The 14,841-nt window shown below is 47.9% G+C and overlaps 1 protein-coding gene across 1 annotated transcript in view; it reads left to right on the top strand.

The window, feature by feature from the left end:
* Rptor (regulatory associated protein of MTOR complex 1) overlaps positions 1-14,841 on the top strand; it is a 339,150-nt gene that overhangs the window by 76,703 nt on the left and 247,606 nt on the right. The window contains 1 exon segment of the mRNA XM_047544108.1: positions 3,606-3,688. Coding sequence (XP_047400064.1) covers positions 3,606-3,688 — 83 coding nt within the window.

Genomic DNA, 14,841 nt, shown 5'->3' with positions numbered 1-14,841 from the left:
CATCTGTTGTTAAAACTATTTGCTGCTTTCCTTTCTTTGTTTATGTGCTTAGGTGGCCCCTAACCTTTATTTTCCAGATCCCATCTGTCCCTTGCTAGTTCTGTTGTTCCGCTGACTTGGTTGGGGTTGTTACAATTGTTCTGGAATCTTAGAACTCTGTTCCTCTAGAACAAAGAAACATGGAAAGCAGCATCTTTTTTCTTGTTGATGATAGCAGGCCTACCGTGGTTCTTCCAGAGGAGCTAGAGCCTGGCTTCCCTGCAGTGTCCCCAGCCCCAGCTGCTCTCCTGAGCTGAGGACTAGAGCTCCGCGGAGCGGGGGCCTGGCGCCTCAGCTCAGCCTGGAGACGCCTGAACGCTTGGCTGTACCCTTGGGTGGGGGTGCCTCGGGCTCTAGAGCCCTGGGCTGGAATGCTATCATTGGTTTTTATTTTTATTTTATTTTATTTTTTTATCAAAGTGATGCATGTAAATGCTACGAAATGTGTGTTAAGAAAAAGCTGTGTCTGCCCTCCTCCAGTGCCTCTGGTTCTTTGTTTATATGTTTTTTCCATGTAGTTACCAATCTGCTAGTCATTTGTTATTTGCCAGTTTTTTGTGAACCTATAATGAGCTTATTTTATTTTTTACACGTATGACAGTGGTTCTGTCAGATGTTAGTAATAACTTTTCCAGTGCTCAAATATCAATTAGTTCTGTGTTTTGATCTCCCCTCTTGCTCCTGTTGGACCACTTGGTCTCTAGACCTGTTGTCAGGGACTCAGCTCTTCTCAACCCAGGCCCCCATTTTCTGGAGTTCTTGTTTTCTTTTGTGGTTTACTTTCTAAGAAATGTGAGACACAGACTCTGCATGTTTGCATGTCTGAGAAGACCTCTTTTATTCCTTCAAGATTGCATGGAATTGCTTTCTTGGAGAATTTTGAAGGCATTGCTGTCTTGACTGGTTTTCAATGTTGTTGGAAACCCAGTGCTCTCCTAATTCTTGATCCTTTGTCTGCGATCTGATTTTTCTCTTAGGGTATTCTTTGTCTTTAGTTTTTATCAGTGTAATTATTATCTGTTCAGATATGGATTTCTTGGGGTTTATCCTGTCTGTGGCTCACTGAACTTCTTGAGGCTGTAAGATTTTTTTTTTTGACAATTGTGGGAAGTTTTCAGCCATTGAAGCTTTCAGCCTGTGATTGTGACATGACAACAGGGTGCCAGTACTATTGCTGCTGCCCACAGGTCCCTGCAGGCTGCCCTCCTGGGCCCATCCACTTTGCACACAGAGGAATCTCCTTCTGCCAGCCTGGGGTTCTACAGTGCATGGCTAAGAAGGGGGAAGACCAACTGGTGGTGAGGTGGGGAAGGCGCTGTGTGGGAGGGGAGTCTGGTAGGGCTGTTAGGGACAGGCTCCCAGGGAGACCACTGCTCAGTACAGGAATGCCCCAGAGGAGTCCCTGCAGACACGCCTGGTGTTGGCACACTCACTGGCTCAGCATGGACCATGCGGGGTGCATCGTAGAGCGCAGAATACAACTTTGCTGTAGATGTGGTATAACTACTTTGGAAGAATAGGAGAGGGGAAGGAGGGATGCAGTGCAAGAGGGAAGAATCCTGTCCACTGTGGAAGAGGGGTGGCTGCTAAGATCTGAGAGTGTGGAAGGGTTAGGAGGATGGAGGCCATCTGAGTGCGAGAGAGGGGACAGCTGCGTGGTGCTTCAAGACCATGTCACATTCTGACTGCCTGAACTGAGATGCGTATGTGCAGGTCAGAGCCCGTGGGGAGGCTCTGCTGGGGCAGAGGTTGAACACACAAGGGTGGGCAGTGAGGAGCTTGGTTGGTCTCCCAGGGAGTCCAGAGCACCCATGGAAGCGTCTCTGCGGGGAAGACTGTTCTCCCTGTCTAGGTGTCTGGCCCGTTCCCTTGCAAGAGTGCTTTCCAATTTGCAACCAGAATCTCTGTTGAAAACAAGTTCGCAGTTATTCACAAAGTGGCCCCCTGAGATGGGAGCTACTGTATGATGACATCAGAATATTCTCACCCACGTGACAGATTGCAGTGGCTGGAAAGGCCATGAGGGTCAAGACCACTGGAACCCAGCTGGGTCGAGGCAGTGGCTCCAACTCTCTGTTGTTGTTTTCTTTCCTGGTTGTCATTTGCAATTAAAAAAAAAATCCAGTTTTTAGAGAAAATTATCCTGGATAAAGCAGAAGAGCATATTAATTTTATTAAACTTCAACTGTCAAATGCATGCTTTTTCTAACTTACTGTGTGCTGAATTGGGATGTCCCTGGAAAGCGCAGCTGTTGGTGGTGGAGCTGCTACAGGGGCAGCAGCGAGCTGGCCAGTGCCCTTCCTGTCCTGCTATGTTCCCCTGAAGGAGTGATGTTTCTGAACAAAGGAAACCAACGGACAGTATTTATTGCCAATGATGAAATTTACATTTTAAAATAAAACAATTGGAATTTGGAAACTGGTGTTTGCCACTCTGAGTTGGTGGCTTCTCACCCTGGAGGACTTCTGGTGAGATGCGGGGATGTCAGTGGAAGGGGTGTTTGAAAACATTAGAGAAGGGAGTGAAGAAGGTCTGCAGTGCACCTGTTTTCCTGGTTACCAGCGCCTGCGATGCAGTCGTCTGTGGGAGGATGGCCACTTGGTGCCACTGCCATGGCTTCAGACTTCGCTTCTCACATGACCTCACAGGGGCTCCGGCCCTTGGAGTTTGGTGTGGTGTCAAAGGAAAGCCCGAGCTCAACTGGGCCAGCAGGAGCAGCCCCCGGGCAAATGCAGACCTGCAGGAGAGCCCGCTGCCCCCTGGGAAACCCAGCCCTGCAGACCCTGTGAGATGTGCCGTGCCACTCCTTAATAAATGTTTTTGAAGAAACCATAGTTATTTTTCATCATAAATATCATGTTAATATCGTGAGTTTGTACTGTCCTTGAATGAGAAATAAGTAAAGAAATAGTAAAAATTTTCTCATTTTGGTTTCTAGTACAGTAAGTACTGCTGGGCACGACCACATAAACAAAGGTTCTTTGGGGTCTTCGGTCACAGACAAGTTTGAGGCTTGGAGTTCCTGGTGCCAGAAGCACCCTGTACTCGGGAAGTAAGTGGCAAGCCAGAAATGTACGTGTATGAGTGAGACTGGGTTTTGTGGGAGTATAGGCGGAAATTATCAGAACGTGCCACTCCTTTTCCCTTTTCTTTCTTCCTTTTGTCCCCACACACCAGAGAGCTGTGGTCTGAGCTTGAGTTCATGCCGTCTCCGCAGGACTCCCTTGTGCAGCGTCTCTGTCCTGATAGAGGTACGTCCTGGCCTCCTATGACAGAGCCTGGACGGGAGCAGGAGGGTAGGGCAGGAAGGGTGCCAGAACACAGCAGTGCGGAGACACAGGCCAGCAGGCTGGAGAGCACACGCTGTGCTGGCCATTCTACAAAGCTGTTTTTGTGGGCACGGTCGCCTGTTTGGGCACATTCACAGTTCTGTAAATGCTGATCGGCCTGAGGCTGCAGTGGTGTCTTTGAAGCACACTGTGGGAACAGGATGCTCTGGGAAGGGGAGCGCTGCAGCAGAGGCAATGCCTGTTAAAGAACGTTCTCCTTTTCATTGCTTCCGCAGATCCTTTGTCAATGGGTCCTCAGAAAGCTCTGGAAACCATCGGTGCAAATTTACAGAAGCAGTATGAGAACTGGCAGCCAAGGGTAAGCCTGCTGTACTTGTTCTTCCTTTTCTTTCTGGCAAGGAAACTTCAATTGCTTGGTCTCAAACCATCTGAGTCCAAGCAAGACTTTCCAGGGGTGGCAGCTCCTTGCAGGCCTGCCCGCCACCACTGTCTGCTGGTGTGCCTTGGTGTGGTTCCTGAGGACAGCTCACAACTCGCTGTGAATCACGCTTGGGGTAGTCTGTTTTGTGTATTCACCTGCCCCCAAATGTTTAGAAAAGAAAATATCCTTTATATCACTCTTAAATCTAGGCTTTTATTTTGCACAGGAAATGTAGTTTCATTAACTAGGTAGAGCTATCCTTCCTGTCTTCTATTTTCAGACGGGAGGAGAAAGCACCCAGCGTTAAAGACTGACACCTACCACATGCTCAGCCTTTGATTCCCAAGGCAGGTTCTTCAGGGAGCTAGCTACCAATTAGTGTGTTTTTGTTGCTTATATCTTACAGGTTTTTATTTTTAAAGAAAAGCAGCACAGAATGTAACTGTGTTTAATTGCCTTTAAGATCTTAGTTATTTGTAAACTACCCAAAGACCTATTTCCTTTGTCCTTTCTCATTAACTGGTTTGAGGATTTAATAAACTTCATAGGAAATCAGAAACTTGGGACTCTTGTGTCTAGCGTGATTCTGGAATCACCTGCAGGAGTGTTGGGAAGAAGCTGCGCACTCCTGCTGGGTTTTATTCCCCGCTCCTGGCTGTGAGCCTCCTGGAAACCAAGGACTTACAGAGCCTGCTTAACACTGGCCTGCGGTGGCTTCCATCTGTGGATATCTGTCCTCAGATCTGGAATTTAGGGGTTTCTTACCTGTCATTCACGTTCTTCAAGTGGGAGGGCCCTGAGGTCATTCCTGCTCATTCCTGCTGTAGCTCTAGTGGCCAGGTGAGGCATCATTAGCAAGCATTTCTGTGCCTTGTGCTCTGCATTTCCTGTTGTCAAATCAATAATAATGGACGTTTATTCTTTAGAAGGCAGGTTCTCAGTGGTTATTTTGATCCACGTCTAAAGCCTTTGCTTTCTCCTCTCTCAAATCCGTTGCCTCTTGATGGTTTATAGAGAAGTTCTATAGTCCTTTTCTTGAGAATGCAGCCCGTTTGCGGGTTGGATGAGGACAGGAGAGATTTTTTTTTTTTTTTAAATTATTTTATTGTAAACAAATGGGATACATGTTGTTCAGGAGAGATTTTGATGGTGTGCATTCCTTTAAAGATAGTTGAGATGCTTAATATTTTAGTGAGAAAAGCTTCTTGGAGGACTTTGCAGGTATCCAGGATCTCAGCAAGATGGGACCACACTTTAGGGAGAGTGGGTCAGAGTACCAATATCGGAGACGTGGTGTTGCTACCAGCATTATACAAATGTACAGAAATCCCTTTCTGACTCAGCTACTTCTGGCAGCTCCTGGTTTTGACTTTGTGTTGTTTGTGTTTTGCTGGGTACATTTGTTTAAGATAGAATATAATTTTGGATCCATGTAACCAGATACATTCAGGTCTTCCCATAGTTGTTGGCAGAATAAGTCTTTGTTGTTTTTATTACTTTCTTCCTTTTAAAGGCTTACTTCATAAGAAAATTTAGTTTTTCACGACATATATGTTTGATATTTCAGGATGTCAATGTTTATTTCATTTGGTATGATCCACAGTGTTTTAGAGTGCTGTGAGTTGATTACTGCTAGCCTTATCATTAGCTTAGCTTGACAGATGTCAGCTGGAACACGGTAGCTGGCAAATGGAATCTTCTAGAGGAGGGCCTATTGTTAATTTTAATCTGAATTTCTGTCTAAGTGCAAATTTCTTCCATGGCATTTGGAGGAGGTCTTGTGATGTAGGACAGGAAATGTTTGTGTGTAGAAGTGATTCTGGACAGAGACAGCAGATAGAGTCACACCTCAGATGAGACAGGGGCATGGCCACCCTAGGATGGTGGGCACTGGTCTAGAGGGCAAGGTTCTTGGGTGAGAAATTGGTTCAAGCAAGCAGGTCTGTTAGATCTGCAGTCTGATTTTCTGAAAAGACAAGAGTTTGAAGGACTAGTAAGGTGAAGATTTTAGGATGTTTAGGAAAAGGTTTCAGGTGGCATTCCTCCAGGGTTGGTTCATGAGGTGGAATCTGAATGAAGCAATGGCTGCAGCTTAGGAAAAATCTGTGCGTACCATCTAGCAGGGTCTTTTCCTGCATCCATTTCTGCATTCAGTAAGCCAAAGCACAACCATACATACTTAATATTTAGCACTCATTTTTAAGTATGCTAAAAATATTTTAAAATTTCCTACTACAAACCATTAGTGAGATCTATCTATTTCAGAAACAAGCCAAAGGTTGAAGTCCTTTGTCAGTTGTGAAACATGGTACTGTTCCATGAGTACCTGGAGATAACAGTGCCTGCCCCGGTGCACAAGGCACTCTCCTCCCTTCATATTATTTTACCTGGGCTGCAGGAGAGAGCAGGGGCAGTCTGGCATCCATCAGTCCTGCTCATGTTGTCTGACAGGGCTGAATCAGGCAGGAGGTGATTACCAGGCTCCTACATGGGGCACAAGGTGTCTGATCCCCCGTTGTAAATCAGGGTCCTTTGAAACACTGCAAAGCTAAACACACACCGTTTTTATTGTACTCTGCAGGGCTTTTGAGTTTCTGCAGTAATAAAGAGAGGTTGATGTGCCATCTGCAACAGAACAATGGGGACGTTATTAAATTTCCTAGACCTCTGATGCAAAGACCCATAGATCTAGTTTTCTCTTTCTCTGTGCTTTATTGCAAGACTCACAAAGGTCAGGCAATTTGCAATAAGGTCATTTTCATTAATGTTTGCTGAAATTGGTGCCTGTCTCCACACTGCCGTGGGTGGGAGCAGAGACGGGGCCTGTTGGCCTCGACAGCACCTCCCGTCCAGGAGGTGCAAGAGCCCGACCCCGGGCAGCTTCTCAGCGCCCCAGCCATGGTCTTGCAGACGGATGATTTCCTTACTAGTGCTGAGATGCTCAGATTTCTTTCCTCTTACTTTTTTAGCTTTGAATATTCAAGATTAGCTATTTTGATAAAGGTGATTTTGGTTCAGGAAGGAATTTAGAGGAACCATAGTGATTATATTTATATCAGAAGGCTGCCAGACTCTATCTGGCCCTGTTTTCCTTGCCAGGCTGATTGAGCCCTTTTCTAAATAATTTATCAGTTTGCCACTGGTAAAATATTTCTTCTGTTAAATTTAAGACTTTGCCTTATTACCTTTAGGTACATAAATTTGTGTTCTGCAGAAGATTGAAGGGAAAATGCCAACTGTTGTTTCAGCTGAAAATTCTGCAGTAAAACCTCCCTCATTTCATCATGAGCCTCAAGCAAAAGTTTTATTGGGAGCTGGGAGTAGGAGCTCGTAAAGCTGGGCGTACACAGTGAAGAACTTATCCTTTTAAGAGTTTGTCCAACAAATTGGGGTTTGTGGCCAACAGGAAGAACCCCCCTCACTAGGTCTTCTTTCTTCAAAAACAGGAGCAGAAGGCCCCACACTTCTGCTCGGGTGAGTTTCATTTTTCTGATGGCTGAAAAACAAGTTGGAGGGCTGGGGCTGTAGCTCGGTGGTAAAGCCCCTGCCTAGCGCGTGTGAGTCACTGGGTTTGATTCTTAGCACCACATAAAATAAATTAAAAAAAAAAAAAAAAAAAAAAGGTCCATCAACAACTAAAAAACAAAAAACCAAAACCAAGTTCATGCTGAGCACAATGGTGCTTGCCTGTAATCTCAGAGACTCCAGAGTCTAAGGCAGGAAGATCGTAAGTTTGAGGCCAGCCTCAGCAACTTAGTGAGACCCTGTCACAAAAAATAAAAAGGGGCTGGGGATGTAGCTCAGTTGTTAAATGCCCCATTACAAAAAACAAACAAACAAAACAACAACAAATCAACCAAAAAACAACTTCATGTGGGACTAGTTATCACTTACTAATAAGGAAGTGACACTTCCACTGTGGGCAGGTATCCGAGGATCTGAGGTGGCTGCTGGCAAGTCTGTGTGTCCAGCAAAGAGGCAGAACACCTTGGCTGTGAAGCCCTTTGCTGGGTAGTCCCTGCTCATCTTGACCAGCTGCAGTGGCGAGGGTAGCCTGTCCTGTGCAGTAAGCTGCAGGGTCTGCAGGCACTAACTGTCCACAGGGTACATTTGAGATGCCCAGCAGTGCTCAGGGGTTGCACACAGCTAAGTTTGTGGATTATACTGAACAGGTTTCAGATTTTAGCTCCACTTCAGTTCATCTTTCCTCCTGGGTCTGTGAGTTGGTTTGGGGTCAAGGAATGAAAGTTGGTTTTTCCTACTAGATATGGTTTTAACAGAGCCTTATGCCAAGCAGAGGAAAGCATTATAGTAGAAACCATTGTTGTGTTTAGTGTGCGAGCAGCCCTCCTTCCTCAGTGGCCTGGCAGAGTTGTTCACGTGCCTCTTGAACTGCATGGAATGAACTGAAGCTCCTGGGAAGGCTGAGCACCAACACTCTGCTTTCCATTTTGGGCGTTTCTGGTTTGTCCTTTGGGTTTGCAGTATAGGAGTTGTTGGCAGAACCTGATGTTTATGTGCGATTCTGTATTCCATAAGGTTGTAGTTAAGGACAGATGGAGTCCAGCAGTGGAGTGATTGCTGCACCTGCCCAGCCCATAGGGGGAATCAGTGGCTGCTAAATGAAGAACTGAGAGTCAGGATTAGGAAGGAGTGCTCTCAGCCCAGTCCTGCCTCTGCTTTTGGATTCCTGCTTTCCCTGGGCCAGTCATCTTTCTTGTGGTCCACAGGCCTTCGCACTGCTTCTGCTCTGGAGGCAGGAGTAGAGGCAGAGCAGTAGCTGTTAGTTCCAATAGCTCTCCTACCTGCCCCTCCCCCACCCCGTCCCAGTGTTACCAGATTAAATTTTACACAGGGTACGGTAAAGACCGCATAATTGAGCTCTGTCTTTGCTTAGGATTTTCAGTCAGGTGTGGATAAGGTAGGAAGATGCTAAGGATAGGCTCTCTAGGATCTGGGAGGCACTCCAGTGTGGACTGTCACTCCCGTCCCTTCTGCTTGGGACAGGCGCATTGACGTTAGTCCAAACTGACAGTGCAGCTCAGCTGGCGAGCATGGTCCTGAGGTGTGTTGGTGTCATCCCCTGCGTGCTGTCTGGATGGCATCACTGCATCATCCTCGTGGTCTGGCTGGCAGCCCTGGATGGCCAGATTTCCTGCCTCTTGCCTGTACCACCCTGATTTCCTTCTCTGAGGTCCTGAGTTTGGGCTTCATGCACCTGTTTGCTTTTTGTGACAAACTGCAAATGAGGACTCCTAGCCAAAGGCAGAGCTGTGGATGAATGACTCATGGTTGACACAGTCCAGGAGCGTGTCATTAAGCTTGCATGACAGTGTAGACCTGTCTTGTGGCTGTCTGGGGGTTAACTGTTGTGTTGGCTTTCCTTAGCTGCTTCCTGCCAGATGTTAAGAACTGTACCGGTGACAAACATTTTGTTTGTATTTCTGTTCTGCCTTAATCATGCTCCATCTTTCATTCACCCTCCTGTTCCTCTATCCCTTTTGCCTTGAAGCTTTTCTACACGCTGTGTTCAGGGAGGGTTCTGAGTTATGCTCTTGAGCCAGGAGGCTTCTTAGTCAGCTCTGCCCACGCGCTTCCTGTCATGCCCGGTCCCCAGAGGCCATCGTGGGAGCAGCCTCCTGGAAGAGGAGCTTAGACTCTGAAAACCAGTTTATACCAGACTGCAAGAACTCCTTGCCTTTGCCTTCCAGGAGAGCATGCTGGTGTCTCTCAGCCACCGTTCAGCAGCTTAGTGACACACCTGTAAATTCTTTAAAAGCACCACACACATTTTAAACAAGAAGGAAAGAAGGACTCATTTTGTACCATTGGGAGACTGCATGGCCTGCGGTGCGACTTGAATACTCTGTGACTTCAGTCCCTTAGGCTGTTTTGGGAAGAGGCACCTCTTTGCCATCCTGTGTTGCTTGCTCTCTGGGGTAGCTGGCAGGGCTCCCAAGTGTCCACTTAGAATTTCAGCCTGTGCCGTTTTCAGAGCTGATCTCAGCTGGTTCAGTCTGTCCTCCCTCTCCCAGGCTATAGCCGTCCTTGGCTATGTCTCCTGTGAGCATTTGCACCCTTCCCTTTGTTGGCATGCACCTCTATCTGACAGGGAGCTCCCCAGGTTGGGGGCTCCATCCTGCCTCCATCCTCCCCAGGTGGGAGGTGGGTAATAGAGTTGTGGCTGTGACCAGACATGGATGTGTTGGCTTTGGGCTTTGCCACTTCCTAGAAGTATCACTTTGGCATGATAATACTGGACCTTTTAAGATTTGCAGCTAGCCACTTGGAGGGACAGCAAGTGGCTAGTGCATTTGCACCTGAAGGGGCCCTGGTGGCAGTGGCAGACCCTTGCTTTCCAGCCCACCTTCCCTTGCTATTGAAATGGCAAAGATGGTGCTGAGAGGCATGCACTGCCTCCAGAACGTTCAGCCCCAGAGGGCTGCTTTCTTGCCCTCACGCCCTTGTGTCCCGTGTCATCCTCCTCCCTGGGCATCTGCTTCCTGACCTCCTCGACTCACACTGTCGTTAGAGAGAAATAGGGCTTAGTTCTGTTCTTAGCAAAGCCCTCTCTTCCTGTGCCTTTTATCAAGGGAGTGGTCTGTGTGTGACCCCACACTGTCAGCCTGAGCACTGGAACTGCAGCCCAGCTGGTGCCCATGCCACTCATGTGCCCGCTTTGCCTCTATAGTGAACCTGGGGACAGTGGTCCAGAGTGGCGGGTAATTGGCTCTGAAGGACAGGAGGTACCAGGGCCAGGGCCAGAGGTGCTGATAGGAGGCAGAAAGAAATGTTTCGGGGTGCTGATTGGTGCCCCATTTGCTCATCGTGTGCCACTGAGTGAAGTCGTGAGATCACACTCCAGCCCGATGAGGAAGTGCTGAAGCAGGGGTGACCTGTAGCAGGTTGGAATCAGCCCCTTAGAGGCTTTATGGCCTGCCTTCCTCTGCAGGGACCCAGCTGTCGGGAATCCACCTCTGGGCATTCACTGAGGCTTCTGCACACCTCCCTCGGAAGCATCCAGGACGTACGTGATACACAGTGGAGATTCTCAAAGAGAGTTCACAGGACATAAGATCTGCCATTTTAAAGTGTATAGCTCAGTGGCTTTTAGTTTTAGTACTACCTAATTCCAGAACCTCTAGATCACCCCTGAAAAGGAACCACATTCCAACTTTGTATGGGAATTTTAGTTATAAATTTTCTTTTGTAGACAGTCTTAGCCTAATTAAAAAAAAAAAAAAAAATCCAAGAAGAAAACTTAGATAACCAAAGAGAAATAATGAAGATTTAAGGAGATCAAAGAGCCATAAAGGAATGTTTTGTAAAACTTTACAAATAAGTTGGAAAACCTGTATGAGATATATAACTTTTTAGGAAAATGTAAATGACCATAATTAACCTCAGAAAAGGAAGTAACTCAAAGTAAAAGTAACTCGGTCAACAGAAGTTGAGAATGTTATCAAGGGGGTCTTCTACTCCTCCTTTCAAAACTTTTTAAACTTTCCAAGTCTTCTGTGACGGCAAGATGTCCAAATATGTTAAGTTTATAAAGCAAGCCATAAAAGAAGAAAATGTGTTCAACTTTCTTCATGTATGCATATAAAACTGATAGAAGTCAACTATTTCTGCTTGTCAGATTAATGCATGTGTGTGTATCTGGATGGGTGGGTAGCTGGATAGGTGGATAGACATAGAGTAGATGGTATGTAGCTAGGTAAATAAGGTGGATGGGTGGATGGATGGGTGGGTGACAGGATGACAGGCAGGTAGGTGAAGTGGTAGCTGGGTCCGCCTGCCTTTCTGCTCACTCAGATCCCCGCAGTGAAGGTGATGAGGGGGAGCCAAGCCAGTGCTTCCCTTGGTCTTTCTCAGTTTCCACTCATCTCATGGTGGCCTGCTGTGGTTGTGGGTCAAAATTTATTTTGAATCTTCTATTCTGACTTCAGAACCTGACCTCTAAATAAATTATGACTCTTCTGGGGTGAGTTCTCTCTTGGGAGTGGGGAAATGAGGGTCCTTGTCACAGTGAGCTTGGAGAAGATGCAGAGCAGGTCATCTCTTCCTCCTCCTCCTTCTCCTTGTTCTCCTCCTCCTCTTCCTCCTCTTCCTCCTCCTCCTCCTCCTCCTCCTCCTTCTCCTCCTTTTCCTCCTTTTCCTCCTTCCTTCTCCTCCTCCTCCTTTCTCCTTCTCCTCCTTCTCCTCCTTCCTTCTCCTCCTCCTCCTTTCTCCTTCTCCTCCTTCCTCCTCCTCCTCCTTCTCCTCCTTTTACACTAAACCTTTCCATATATCTTTTATTTAAAAATCCTAATCATATTTTACTTGAATAATAGGCAACTGACTTAAAATATCTGTCCCGCCATGTCGTCTCTGTGCCAGGATGTGGCGTGGTAGGCTAGGAGTCTTCAGTGTGGGGCCTGCCTGCCTTTCTGACCTTTCTCCAAGCCAGGGAGGCTACCGTTAGAGTTTCATGTTGAGTTATTCCACGGTCAGCATTCCTCTGTGAGACCTGTGCTAACTCAAGAGGCCCAGCGGATGGAGCAGGAGGGCCCTACATGGGAGCCTGTTCCCTTTCACTGTGTTTACCACCATCAAGATGAAAACAGCTAAGCTTTTCATGGGCATTTTAACCCAATTTCACTCACAGTTTGTGTCATTTTTGAAGATTTGAAGTCCTTTTCTTTTCCCAGCTCTGTGGTTGCTTATTTAGATTTGAGTGTGCTTCTAGTTGGTCAGCTGATATGAATTCTTTACTTTTAAAAAGTGAGGCCAAAAGAGGGAGAGGTTGACTTGGCGCCTTTGTGTGCTGAACATGCCTTTCATGGACCCTTGTTGGGAAGGGTTTGGGCTGGTGAACTCCAAGTAGGACTTGGAGGCTTCCCAAGGACAGGAGCATGCTTTGCAAAGTAGACCTTTGTAAGTAGGTGAAAGTAGGAAGTCTGCCCCTGTACCGCTTGATCCCAGGGGTGCTCTACCACTGAGCTACACCTCCAGTCTTTTGTATTTTGAGAAAGGGTCTAAGTTGCCCAGGCTGACCTGCAACTTGCGATCCTCCTGCCTCAGCCTCCCAAGTAGTTGGGGTCTGCAGGTGTGCCGTCTCTGCGCCTGGCTGCTGAAGGCTTTGGTACAGCTGTCGTGGCTCATGCCAAGTGAACTTGATGCCACAACAGCTGGCCACAGGTGCACCTGTGGAGGGACTCAGAGCCCCGATGGCTCAGTGCCAGTGGCAGCACCCTAGCCTGCAGATGGGTGTCTGTGACGTGGAGGAGACAGCCACTCCCAGAGCATGCTGTAGGAGCCACACCCCCCACAGGCACCCAGTGCCTGAGTGACGTGCAGACCCAAGGCCCAGAGGGAGGCTGTCTCAGCAGAGTGGGCTTCTTCTTCTTCCTTCTTTTCTTTATCTTCCTTTCTTCTTCTTCATCTTCCTTTCTTCTTTCTTCTCCTCCTCCTCCTCCTCCTTCTTTTTCTTCTTCTTCTTTTAATATTTTTTAGTTGTCAATAGATCTTTTTTGTTATTTATATTTGGTGCTGAGGATCAAACACAGGGCCTCACACATGCAGGCGAATGCTCCACCACTGAGCCCCAGTCCAGCCCAAGCAGAGCAGTCTTCTGAACTTGAGGCAGAGACCTCGGGCTCCGCTTTCCTCGGTGTCAAGTGCGAGTGCTAGACAGTCTGCACAGCCACTGTCACGCCTTTGCCAGTCGAGGGGAAGTGGCAGCGTTTCCCTTAGTGATACATAAAGCAGTGATGTAGCTTACAGTCCCCAAAACCTTACATCTGTGAGAAAACAGAGGCTGCGTGGTGGAACACCTTACAGGAGCAGAGCTGGGACAGCTTAGAGCACTGCTGAGTGATCCAGGCTCTCCTCAGCTCTTCCTGGAACCCCCTTTGCCTCCCGGCTGCTCCCTGCCCTCATTTTCCATTTTCTTTTTTTGGCTCCCAAACACCATCTTAGATCAGCCTTCCTAAAGGGCACCAGGGGTCTACTCTTCACCTACTGAAAGCAGGTGAAAACAGGACCACATTTGAGGTCGGGGTTGGCCACTCATGGGTGTGTGTTCCTTCCCTGCCCTGCGTCCCCCTCTCTGTCCCTCCTCATCTGTGTCCCCTGCTCATCCTCTGTGGCTTATTCTTGGCGTAGCTGGCACTCACTGCCCACTCGCCCACCTAGGCTTCTCCCTCCTGCTGTCTTCTGTGCGTCTGCCTTGGGCCCCATGCTCAGGAGTGGAGGTGGTGGATGGTCAGGGCAGGCTGTGGCCCACTTAGTGTGCTAGGATTTGGGGACTATTTGAAGTGACCTGTCCTCATATTCATTATGGGTCCTGGGTAGGTGGGGAGGGGGCTAGTTCTGGGTCACAGCACCAGGGATGATGGTCGGGCACACGGGATTCCCTGTGGGCGTCAGCCAGGGAAGGAGAGGTAGCAGGCTGGGGAGGTCAGCTCCCTCAGACCCTCAGGGGAGGCAAGGGCCGCCAGACCAGAGTGTGCTCCGGGCCAACCTTACCTCACAGTGGCTGCTTCCTCTGACTGGGAGGGTGCTGAATTGTACTGTGCTTTCGCTGCCATGACTGGGCCTGCTCTTCCTGGCTTGCTCCTGAGGGTTTCTCCAGAGCCATGTGTCCCTGGTTAAACTCCATAGAGACTGTGCTTCCGTGGGAGAGAAGTCTTGATTTTTGCCCCGCCATTTGCCATGAGTTTCAGAAGGTGTGAGAACATGCCTGCTGGTTGCTGTGTTTTCACGGGGCTCCTGGTCCCCAACACAGGCCCTGTGTTTGTGGCCCTGATACGATGGCTGTGGTCAGTGGTGTTGAGCATATCGTGGTGTGTGGCTCTGTCCCTGTGGTCAGAGATGCACAGCAGTGTGCACCAGGGCTGGACTTGTGCAAAGTCTGTTCTACCTTCTGTTGATGCATTTCATGTCTCTTTAAATCTCTTACTTTTAGAACATCCCTGTTCTATGTTACTTTTTTCCATGCAGTGTTCAGATGTCATTTACCTGCAGCAGAACATGCAACCTTAAGCATTTGGTTTGATGAGTTTTGGCAGTTGTGTGACTGTTTAATCCACTGAAAACAAGATAGAGAA

The sequence above is a fragment of the Sciurus carolinensis genome, chromosome 3 (assembly GCF_902686445.1).
Source record: "Sciurus carolinensis chromosome 3, mSciCar1.2, whole genome shotgun sequence".
NCBI lineage: Eukaryota > Metazoa > Chordata > Mammalia > Rodentia > Sciuridae > Sciurus > Sciurus carolinensis.
This window is presented reverse-complemented; position numbering and strand designations above follow the sequence as displayed.